The 12,084-nt window shown below is 42.9% G+C and overlaps 1 protein-coding gene across 1 annotated transcript; it reads right to left on the bottom strand.

Moving 5' to 3' along the window:
* Window positions 1-9,405: 9,405 nt before the first annotated feature.
* On the bottom strand, window positions 9,406-11,574 carry LOC124140446 (melatonin receptor type 1B-A-like). The gene is made up of 3 exons (XM_046508006.2): window positions 11,545-11,574; window positions 10,537-10,828; window positions 9,406-10,236 (listed from the first exon to the last, which is right to left on the bottom strand). The coding sequence occupies exons 1-3, from the start codon at window positions 11,572-11,574 to the stop codon at window positions 9,461-9,463; spliced, it is 1,098 nt and encodes a 365-aa protein (XP_046363962.1). The 3' UTR covers window positions 9,406-9,460.
* Window positions 11,575-12,084: the final 510 nt, after the last annotated feature.

Genomic DNA, 12,084 nt, shown 5'->3' with positions numbered 1-12,084 from the left:
CGTGTTCTGCGTGAAACATAAGAACCCGTTTTCACGCGCAAACCTTCCACCCATCTGTTATTATCGTCTGCACGTATTATGCAGATCCACAAGTTCCATAGTCATGTCGTGATTATAGTTCGTGTGCTTTTTTATGGTAGTGGTTCTTTAAAGGGGAAGTGTACACGCAAAAATCACTTTCTTTCTTTTTCTAAACAAAACGCAATTTTAGAATTAATTAGTATCTGGGCTTGAAAATATACACTCATTTTTTCCACAGTGAAAGTAGGAAGCTCACAATAGTGTGAAAATGATATGCCGTTATGAGGCCTTCGTTTTTCGAGCTAAACAGGCCTGAGTTATCCCCCTTAGATTATGACGTAATTGGTGCCAATTCAACTGGGTCCCTGTCTATTCTCAACGCAAAAAATATCAAGTACCAGTTTGCGGTAAAACAACATGGCCTACGACACACTCCGGCGCAGTGGTGACTCAGCATAACACTATGCTGGCTGGCATCTGAGACGCTAGAATCACACACCTAGACCTACACCACGTGAAGCGGCTCTAACAAAGCATGATGACGTCATAATGTTTATCAATTGGCACCAATGACGTCATATTGCAAGGGGCATAAGCCATGGTGTTTTTGTTGTGGAAATAGAACACTTGGTAAATGTGAAAAATATAAATCGTTTTAATGCGAAAAATATGTTAATTAATTGTGATATCTTTATATTTTTGGCTATGACACTTCTAGGTTAACACTTTTAATGTGGAAAAAGTACAAGAAAAATAGGTTAATTTCCGTGTGAACTTGCCCTTTAAGAGTGTGACGTTATTGTACTGAATGAGAGTAGCGCTACAAGGGTTAAATAATCCTCAATAGAGTGGACGCGATTCAGGACAAGTGTAACTTTTCAGTTGCTGACAATTATAATTCACTTACCCAAACGTGTTGATTTCGTATTCCTTGTTGTCCGTATCAACCAGCCGCAGGGATGTCTAATTGTTAGCACACATCGTGTTCGATTCTCGTTCGTATTGCTCTTTGGTGTTAATTTTAATGAAAACGCAGACACATTGATTATTTACTTTAACATTTAAAGACATGAAAGTGTGTTCCCTAAATCCCTCAAAGTTCACTTGCATATGGTAGCAAGGTATTGAGTGACACAGTTTGGGATTAATGTGCTTTTAACAACAATATCAAGGCGGTCGACACCAGAAATGGGCTACACGCATTTATCACATGTGGGGAATCCAACCTGGTCCTTAGCGTGAGGAGAGAACGCTTTAACAACAAGCCTACCCCACCGCTCCGAGAAATGTGAATAGAAAACTGCTGATGCCTTTCTTTTTGCTGCCTTTCAACTATCTGTTGGACATTGGTGGCCTTTCACAAGATGCTGCAATCGCAGTGTAGAGTTGCGTCCCTTAGAAGTGTGTACATCCAATGATCGTTAGTTCGAATCAGAGACCTGCATCATTTTAGGCTTCTTCCCATGTTACCATGACGTTTGTTTGTTGTTTAACGCCACACTCAGTAATATTCCAGCTGTATGACTACTATGCTTGTCGTGAGAAGCGACTAAGGGGATCGGGTGGTCATGCTCACTGACTTGCTTGGTTCATGTCATCGTATCCCAATTGCGTGGATATGCTCATGATGGCAATCACTGGATTGTCTGGTTATATACAGACCGCCGTCATATAGCTCGACTATTGCTGAGTGCAGCGTTAAACAACAAACAAACAAACTATGGATCAATCCTAAATCGGAATCCACAGGGTGAAAGTAGATTACTGGTCTTGTTTATGCATAACAAATCACAACCGCAAACATGGTATGGTGGTAGAGCGTCCGCCAGGAAGGTCCAAGGTTTGATCCCCGGCCGCGTATAACCAAAAGACGTCAACAGAGGGTACTGTTACCATGCCTAGCGCTCGGAATTAAGGGACTAAAGTAAGGACTGGTCGGGATACTGTGTCTGAGTTGGGTATTCATGTTAAACTGCGGCATGGTATCTTAGTGGGCAGGCACTATAAAATCGGCATAAGTCCGGACAAGTACAAGCCGCCACACACACACGTGCATGCACGTCGCTATAAAAGTGCAATAATATTGGACGCGACCTTAAACCCCATTTCACGTCGCCTAAGGCTGCGTTCACACAGTGCCGATTATGGCTCCCGTTTGAGATCAGACAGCGCAAAGACACGAAAAGTGAAAAAGTCGGATTACTATCCTCAATGATCTGGAATGCCCTATCATTGTCTGAACGTTAGTCGTATATGTTCGTAACTGAGTCCTACGGATCAGGAAAGGTCCAGAGAGGTCGGCCAAGCACTTCCGACAGTATGGTGTGTCCCGTAACATTCGGGAAACTCAGCCGATTTTGTCTTGTCGGATTACAATCGTGAGTGAGTGAGTTGGGTTTTAACGCCGCTTTTAACATTATTGCAGTTATATCGCGGCGTGTCAGCTTGATGTACGAGGAAAGCCCGAAGTGATGCATGTCTCAGACGTTTACCACTTCGGTGAAACCCACGAGCACGGGTGTGGTGCTGACAAACCTAGAAACATAATTGGGGCGAACCAGGATTCGCACCCACAATCATAGGTTTCTGGCGTGCCCAAGGGACGCAACTCTGCACAGCGAATTGCGGCGCCTTAGACGACTGGGCCACCCGTGCCCCCTAATCGTGACTATGTCGTGACAGATTCTGCTGTATCGGATCACAATCGTAACAATGTCCTGTGTTGTCTGGACGGTGCCCTGTGGATCGGGACGCTGTCGCGATGAACCGGCATGATTTGGAGAAATTGTTCATTGCCGTTTCTTGTCGATTGGGTCCAGACCTTGCCGAATGCGAACCGTCTTTGTTGGTTCACTGTCGGGTCACTGTCGGATCTCTGTCGGATCGCATTCGGGAGAATCGGGACAGATTCAGTCGTTTTTTACCACCCGGAAGATACAAATCGGATCAGATTCGGATTGAGAACGGGAGAATCGGGACGAATTCGGCTGGAAACGGCTGAATCGGGACGCTTCCTGAAAATATCTGATTGTTGTTGTGATTAAATAACTGGTTTTTTTACAAATTTGTGAATTTCCCGCCATGAATTACAGGATCTTGATAAGAATTTTGAAAATTTTAAACGGGAATGGACCTATTAAGGACGGCAGTAAAATCCTGAATGTGTCACTGAGCCCTAACATGGCATGTCACTATACTGAAAGCATATCACTATACCGCATGAAGACAAGTCGGGGTATTTGGTATTTTCAGTTTTTATTGACAACAAATATACTTAACAAAAGCATAGGTTTGACGGAAAAAATGGATATCAACAGGAAGTACATATTCTTGATATAGGTTTAACATACAGGAGAATTACATGACAAAAGCGGACTGGAGTCGGATATAATCAAAAGCAAAAATAACTGATCACATACATTTATCTATAACTGAAATATAGGGGGAATTAGCTCTTGGTTGGAATCGAGGACAACATCGGCATCACTAACCACAAACACACAATGAGCGGGACACCTGCTCTGACAACACAAAAAACAGCGACGATCGGACTTTCCATGCAGCTCAGGTATACATGAGGTGAGCGGATTTCAAGCTCAATCTCAGGGCGTTTCCTACGAGCGGTCGTGCGTTATTATGTCATAATATAAATAACAGTTATTCATGAGTGTTTAAATGGCATTTAGAAGTGAGTGAGTTGTGCTTAACACCGCTTTTAACAGTATTCCAGTTATACCACGGCGTGTCAGCTTAATGTACGAGGAAAGCCCGAAGTGATGCAGGTCTAAGACGTTTACCACTCCGATGAAACCCACGAGCACGGGTATAGTGATGACAAACCTATAAACATAATCGGGGCGAACCGGGATTCGAACCCACAATCATAGGTTTCTGGCGTGCCCAAGGGACGCAACTCTGCACAGCGAATTGCGGCGCCTTAGACGACTGGGCCACCCGTGCCCCCGCATTTAGAAGTGATGCACACGAGGAAGGACAATTTATGGATGTCAACTTAATTCTCTTTCTCAAGTAATTAATGAGATGTGCCAGTAGCACAGGTTGGCTGACAGTCAATAAACAATGCAATGGGACCCGTGAAGACCCGGGGTCGAATTGGTCTTCTGCAACCTATGCTTGCCGTAAAAGGCGACTATGCTTGTCGTAAGAGACGACAAACGGGATCGGGGGGTCGGGCTCACTGACTTGGTCGATGCATTTCATCGATCCCGATAGCGTGGAGCGATGCTCATGATATATCAATTACTGGATTGTCTGGTACAGACTCGATTATTTACAGACCGCCGTCATATAGCTGGAATATTGCTGAAAGCGGCGTTAAACAACAAACAAACAAACAATGCAATGGGGATCAGGATTAACAATGGGGATTAGCGACAGATAAATAATTGCAGTTAAGTGATGGAGACAAAAACATGTCATGGCTACATAGTAACTCAGCGTTAGAAATAGGCACTAGTCCCGTCGTCCTTGCCAAACCGCCCAATAGTTAGGGTATCATAAGGACTAGTAGAATATGCCATTTTAAAGGGTTTTACTATATGTTATCATTATAAGGAGTAGTGGACTAAAAATGTTAGTTTCTTCCGTTTTTATTAGTCTTTGGAAATGAATGTTGAGTCGGATAATGGTTATCTTAAATCGGTCGCTGCGACATGAGTAATAATAAATATGATATGGCGTTTGTGGTTCACACAATCATCTTACTGATACATTACTAAACTACTTGTTAATACAAACCGCCGCAGCTTGATGTCATTTTATTCTGTCTCAAAAAGAAAGTAAAATATTCCTATCCTTCCAATCTTTTGACGCATGAAAATAAGTGAGAATTTACGTCATTTTTTTGTGTAACGTTTGTTGTTTGAGGCCGTACTTCGCAATATTCCAGCTGAATGACGGCGGCCTGTAAATAGTCGAGTATGGACAATACAATCCAGTGATTGATATTGTGCGAAACGATCCACACCGCCAGGTTACGGCGACTCGCTATTAACAAAGCTATCATGACTGACCACGTGATCAATTTGGTTGCCTCTTACGAACAGCATCGGTTGCTGGGGGTCGATTTTGAACCGGAATCCCCTAAAGGAGGTTCAAATTAAAATTCTGCCAAGCAATCTGTGAAAAAGGTGCCTGTCATATCTTCATCTGGGATTAGTGACAACAATAGTTGCTAATTTGTACTACAGTTGAAACTCGGCGATGTTAGCACATGGGGGTGAGTATCATTCAAGTATGCATTAAATGTGATTGCATTAAATTCATGTTGCGCGGAGAAGAAAATATATCTTAGAATCGATTCAACACTTTTTTACCTTTAAAATAAATTCAGATGCTTTTCTCACGACACAATAAACATAACATCTGACAATACTTGTACACACAATATATATCATATATCCTGATTGTAATTATACAAGGGCTGGTCAAATAGCCTGACAAACTTTCAACTGTGGGCTATAACAAAGTGAACTGGTCAGTGTAGTACATTGCAAGTGTATTTGGTCTGTTAAAGCCGTTTGTATATTACAGACAGCCAGTTGAACGTGATTGCGGTCCAAATGACACAGAAATGGAAAAGAACGAGTACCGATCAGTCATCAAGTTTTTCACTTTAGAGAAAAGTACTCCCCAAGAAATGACGGCATGTTACAAATGTATGGTGACAATTGCCCTGGCTATTCCTTAAACGTTTGGCAGCTATGTTTAAGGCTGGGAGAACAAGCCTTGATGACGACCCTAGGTCTGGACGTCCCTCAACTTCCATCAATGAAGATTCAATTAAGGAAATAGAAAAACTTATACTGTCAGACAGACGTATTACCATTGCTGAACTTGAGGAAGACACAGGTCTAAGGCATGGGTCCATTGAAACCATTATTTATGAACATTTATAGATGAATGACATATTTGCTCTTTAGGTTCCAACGTTTCTAAATTCTGGTCTTAAGGAAAAAATATAGAGCTATTTGAGGGGGATTTCGTCAAATTATAAAAAAGAAAAAAAAAATTAGTATCGGGTGATGAAACATGGGTCTACCACTATGATCCCGAGTTAAAGGTTGCAGGTTCGATTCTCGTCATGGAATTTTCATGTCTAAAAAAGATTTCTGACTTTTAACCAATCATCAAACACAATTGTGTTCACATCAAGAGGCTAGGTTATAAAATGTTATAAATTTCATGGAATGCTCGCTTATCCGGGCACACTTAAGCTGAAATGCCCACTTACCCGGGTACACTTTAGCTGGAATGCCCGCTTACCCGGACACACTTTAGCTGGAATGCCCGGCTTACCCGGGCACCCTTAAGCTGGAATGCCCGCTTACCCGGACACACTTAAACTGGAATGCCTGGCTTACCCGGGCACACTTAAGCTGGAATGCCCACTTATACGGGCATACTTAAGCTGGAATGCTCCCTTACCCGGGTATACTTAAGCTGGAATGCTCCCTTACCCGGGTATACTTAAGATGGAATGCTCCCTTACCCGGGTATACTTAAGATTGAATGCTCCCTTACCCGGGTATACTTAAGATTGAATGCTCCCTTACCCGGGTATACTTAAGCTGGAATGCTCCCTTACCCGGGTATACTTAAGCTGGAATGCTCCCTTACCCGGGTATACTTAAGATTGAATGCTCCCTTACCCGGGTATACTTAAGCTGGAATGCTCCCTTACCCGGGTACACTTAAGCTGGAATGCCCGCTTACCCGGGCACACTTAAGGTGGAATGCCCACTTATACGGGCATACTTAAGCTGGAATGCCCGCTTACCCGGGTTGACTCGAGATAATTCGAACCTATATTTATAACATCGTTAGAGGTTTATAAATGGAATTCCACTTCTCCGGCACCAAAGAAATTCAAGTCTTCAAGATCAGTGAAGAATGTTATGGCCCCTGTATTCTGGGATGCAAAGGGTGTGGTCCTTGTTGATTAATTAGAAAGTCAAAAGACGATTACCGGTGCCTATTATGCTAATTTGCTTCATTGCCTGAGAGATTCTATCAAAGAAAAGCGGCGAGGAATACTGACGACTGGAGTTCTTTTTTCCCCATGCCAATGCCTTTGCTCACAGCTCTCGACTTGCAAAGGCTGATGTGCGACAATGTAGGTTCGAAGAGATTCTTCACCGTCCATACTCGCCAGACCTGGCACCCAGTGAGTTTCACCTGTTTCCTAAACTGGATTGTCTGGTCCAGACTCGATTATTTACAGACCGCCGTCATAGCTGGAATATTGCTGGGTGCAGCCTAACACAACAAACCAACCAACCAACCAACCTTAACTGAAAGACCACCTTCGTGGAAAGCACTATGATGACCTCAGGTAGGCTTCAGAAAACTTCTCCTTGACTGGGATTAAAAAAACAACTTCACTATCGATATGAGAAGTGTATTGAAATGCAGGGAGATTATGTTGAAAAATAAAATAAAAAAACCACTTTCAGAATGAGACACCGGAATATTGCATAATATTGCAATTTATCATATAATGGGTAGGTTTCTCGGCAGGATAAAGCCAACGGATAAAAACGATATACGTTGGGGTCATCTGCGGATAGAGATGCAAATATCAAAGGTCAAGTAGGGACTACTTTCACTGTTTATAAACAAACATGGCGTCACCCTCGTCATTCGGCGATCGAGTCAGAATTAACCATCGGGAATCTGGAGAAACTACAGGGATAATTGCTATCATTATCAAAAGAACAGTCTAATGTACTGAAAATCAGTGTCTAACTGTGACGTCGCTAAGGCATTTTATAAGTTTTGGCAACTTTGGAGAAACAAATATGCGAGGGCACGAAGCCTAGCCAAGCGGGATCAATAGCCATATCTGTGCTCGTAGACCTCTGCGGCTTGAAACCTCCATAAATTAAAATAGTTGGATTTGGCCGAAATATGTTTGAATTGTTACCTTGTTTCGTTTTGTCGCTGTGTGTACATCTGACTACATTTCTTAACGTTATGACAGGACATACCGACTGTCAACAACGTCTGACCGTGGCCGTGACGTCTCATAGACTAGGGTTAGAGTAGCTTCCCTTTGACAAAGGGCAGTTACTCTAGCGGACAGACCGATGGATTGCCGCGAAAGGCAATTAAAAACAACTGTTGTTTTGCGTATATGTTGCTTTGCCACTGTATAAGAAACAGATTTCAGTTGGAACTATATTGGCTACGGTCACTGTCCGACTGACACATCACTAACCCTGTGACGTAATAAATATTAATGCGCGCATTCCAGGAAAACTCGCAATGTTCCGGTAATGTTTGTGAGAGAGGGAAAGCGATTTGAAGCTCAGAATTAAAGAATGACATTATATGATAAAGAGGTTATCACGCTTGTGTGTTTGGGGATGGTAAATATCCTGTATTAGGAATAAACACTATGTATTTAGCTCGCCAAGGTAAATACAATGTTTATTCCTAATGCAGGATATTTACCATCCCCAAACACACTCACGTGATAACCTCTATAAAACGCGAACAAGCATAACATGTAAATGATATGCACAAACGTGCATGTCGAATTTGTAAATAATTGGAAACCGAAACTAAGCCAAGCCTGCATTGCAGTTTCCCTCAGGCATATCCAATTCAAACAGTTCCTATCGTATATGATTTCGCGTATTTGTTTCAGCAGAATTATTTTTTCAGCTGATACTTATCCGATGACTCGTTCGATCTTATTCCCCCGACTGATAACATCATCTAGAGTGGCAAAGTATGAATCCGGGTATAACAAGACAGAGCTCAAGATACCATTTTTATGCATTGAGTATTTACTCAAACTGGATATTTACACTTTTTTGGCGTATTCCATATATTTTATTCCCTTGGGCCCAGTCCATTGGGTATTCCTATATCAATGAGTGGATATGTTTTAAACAATTCTGATTAAAATTTTGTTTCAGGTGAGTTCTGTTTGTGTTCTGAACTATATACATATCTAATTAACAGTAAGTAATGCGTTGCGCCTTTTTATGTATTCACTGCCAAAGAGTTCAAGTATTTGTGATGCCTGTACACTAATATCCCTCAACAAATACAGGTACGAAAGTTGAAAAGGATACATTGGGTAATAAGTATTGTTATACTATTGGGTTTTTAAAATTAAAATTTCTCATGCGTATTTAGTCATTTATTTTGCGTATTTTACGCATTTACGCAGCATATTTGGAGCTCCAACAAGTGATAACAGGTCTTTTTTTAAACCAAAGCAAGTTTGCTTTTATAGCTAAAATCCTTGATATGTAAAGGGTTTATTTATGGCCAAACATAAAAACCCCGCATGTGTTTTGGAGGTCTTTCTTGAGAACACCGTACTGTTTTCCAAACAGTTTACGAAGTAAAATGTTGCCCGAAGTGCTATTTTCTGTTCAGGATAGAAGATATCCACGAGCATCCGCTAAAACACCGATTTCCTCGTGTTTTCACTGGTCTTGAGGACGTCGGTGGACTTGCTATCGGGCCTGTAAGAGGAACATTCGTATTCACCGCATCCAATCACCTTCTTCACGGCAGACCTGAAGGACCTGTTGCAGATGGTGTAGACGACGAAGTTGGAGCTGGAGTGGAGGTGGGCGAGGAGGGTTGCAAACAGGTGCACTTCCATCGACATCTTGTCCTTGACATCCAGAGCGATAACAATAGCGTACGGGGTCCAGCAGACGACAAACACGCTGAAGACGACAAACAGCGTTCGAGACGTACGGAGGGTTTCTTTCCAAGCCTTCTTCATGCGTTCAGGGTCGTCGGTGTCGATGCGGTAGATGTTGACCTTGGTCCTGTATATGTGGCAGAAGATGAGGATGTAACAGAGACACATGAGGAGGAGCGGCGAGCCAATAAGTCCGACCGAGACGACCATAGTGTAGGAGAAACTGGCTGTACGATCCCAGATGCATTGGTGGTTTTTCTCGTCAAATACATGGCCGCCCCACCCGACGTGGTTGGGAAACTCGAACAAGAAGGCTATTACCCATGCGAAGATACACATGACTACACATGCCGTGCGCGTGTAGATCTTGTCGTAGATGTCTCTGTGACAGACGAAGGTGTAACGGTTGATGCTGACGAGGGTGAGACTGAGGAAGGCGCAGAAGCAAGCCGTGAGGCAGGCGGTAGCTATGAACTGACAGAACCACAGCTTGTCATCAAACCATTCCTCGCCCTTCACAACGCCTGGAAGAAAAGGACCACTGGTTAGACGTGGACATTGTGGCCACAAGTTTACGGGTTCTGTGACTGATGATTGTGTACTAAGGGTCTAGCACTCAAGGTCAGTCGGTTGACCACTGAATCAAAACCCAATTTTCCCTGAAAGGTATAGCCAAAAAACTTCTTTTCATATACCAGCATGACCAGCGAACATTTTTATTTTGGAGTATAACATGATGCCAAATTATATTTTCTGGAACAAACTACCCTTTTCAACAAATACAACCTTTTTCAAACAACGTCGTCCCACATGTGAATACTTACCAATGATGCACATTGGGTCTGCAAAACCCGCTACGCAGAGATCAGCAATGGCGAGGTTGACGATGAAGTCCTTGCCTACTCTGTTGACAGACTTGACCAACCAGGAGACGAGGATGACGATGGCGTTACCGACCACCCCGAGAAGGAGAGCAACCGACAAGATGCAGATGTAGATGATAGCCAAGACGGGGGAGTCCCGGAGGAGCGCTGTGCGGTGGAAAGTGGCGCCATTATCTGATGCGTTCTGTGCAGTGACACTGCAGTTTGACGTTACGTTGCCGATTACTGTATCCTGTAAAGAATGTGGGATGAAACATCACGGCGTGCCATTGTGGGGTGAGGTGATATGGGGTTTAACGTCGCGTCCAAGATTATTGCACTTTTCAAAAGCGACGTGTATGCTCGTGTGCCAGTGTGGGTGTAGCTGTGGCTGCTAGTACTTGTAGGGACTGATGCCGATTTATAGTGCTAGCCAACTGAGATACCATGCCGCAGTTTAATATGAATACCCCACTCAGACACAGTATACTGCCGACCAGTCCTTGTTTTAGCCCCTTAATGCCGAGCGCCAGACAGGGTAACAACACGTACCACCTTTTAACGTCTTTTGGTATGACGCGGTCGTGGATCAAACCCCGGACCTTCCGCTCTCCAGGCGGACGCTCTACCGCTAGACCACGGAGGCGGTCTATGTTGGTTGGTTGGTTTGTTGTTTTACGCCGCACTCAGCAATATTCCAGCTATATGACGGCGGTCTGTAAATAATCGAGTGTGGACCAGACAATCCAGTGATTGATATCATGAGCATCGATCCCCGCAATTGCGATCGATGAAATGCTTCAACAAAGTCAGCGAGCCTGACCACCCGATCCCGTTAGTCGCCTTTTACGACAAGCATAGTCGCCTTTTACGGCAAGCATGGGTTGCTGAAGACTTATTCTATCCCGGACTTTCAAGGGTCGGTCCATTGTGGGATAATCCTCAGGCGGGGCAGCACCTTGAACCTACGAGTGTGATGCTTGACAGAGCAACGATCATAATCGAGAAACTTAACCAATGATAATCGAATCCTGGTTTATGCAATGAATTGTGGCGCCTAAGAGATCGTATATATTTTTTAAATAGTTATTTTATTCAAAACAGTATTTTAGTTATTGACCGAAATTATCAAATTTTAGACAAAATAGGAGTATGGTTAAATAAAATTCTACTTTATTCAGTGATGAGATGACGTAAGTTTGTTTCATGTGTTTCACACAGGTATCATGTCTCATTGAGATAGCACAAACAAACCCCCGAGTTAGAGAATGAGAAATCAATCTACGTATTATCGGCTGATTCCATCTGCTTAAGTAAGCCCTACATAAACACTAACGTTTGACAAATCCACTGTGCATGATAACAGTGATTAAGCAACGTATTATCGGATAATCCTTTGATCGATGTTTTTTTTAAAACTCGACCGACCATTCCTTTGTTGCTATACACTGTCCCATGAATATTACATAACATGTAATACATTCACCACACCAAAATAACCCAATCTTA

This window comes from Haliotis rufescens, unplaced genomic scaffold (genome assembly GCF_023055435.1).
Source record: "Haliotis rufescens isolate VD_foot unplaced genomic scaffold, xgHalRufe1.0.p SCAF_40, whole genome shotgun sequence".
Classification (NCBI taxonomy): Eukaryota; Metazoa; Mollusca; class Gastropoda; order Lepetellida; family Haliotidae; genus Haliotis; species Haliotis rufescens.
This window is presented reverse-complemented; position numbering and strand designations above follow the sequence as displayed.

Excerpts from the sequence above, each read along its gene's own strand:
- LOC124140446 (XM_046508006.2), bottom strand. The coding sequence starts at position 11,574 with ATGATCGTTGCTCTGTCAAGCATCACACTC. Across the intron at positions 10,829-11,544 it reads CTCTGTCAAGCATCACACTC|GATACAGTAATCGGCAACGT; the intron begins GTAGGTTCAAGG and ends CATTCTTTACAG. Across the intron at positions 10,237-10,536 it reads AGACCCAATGTGCATCATTG|GCGTTGTGAAGGGCGAGGAA; the intron begins GTAAGTATTCAC and ends CTTTTCTTCCAG.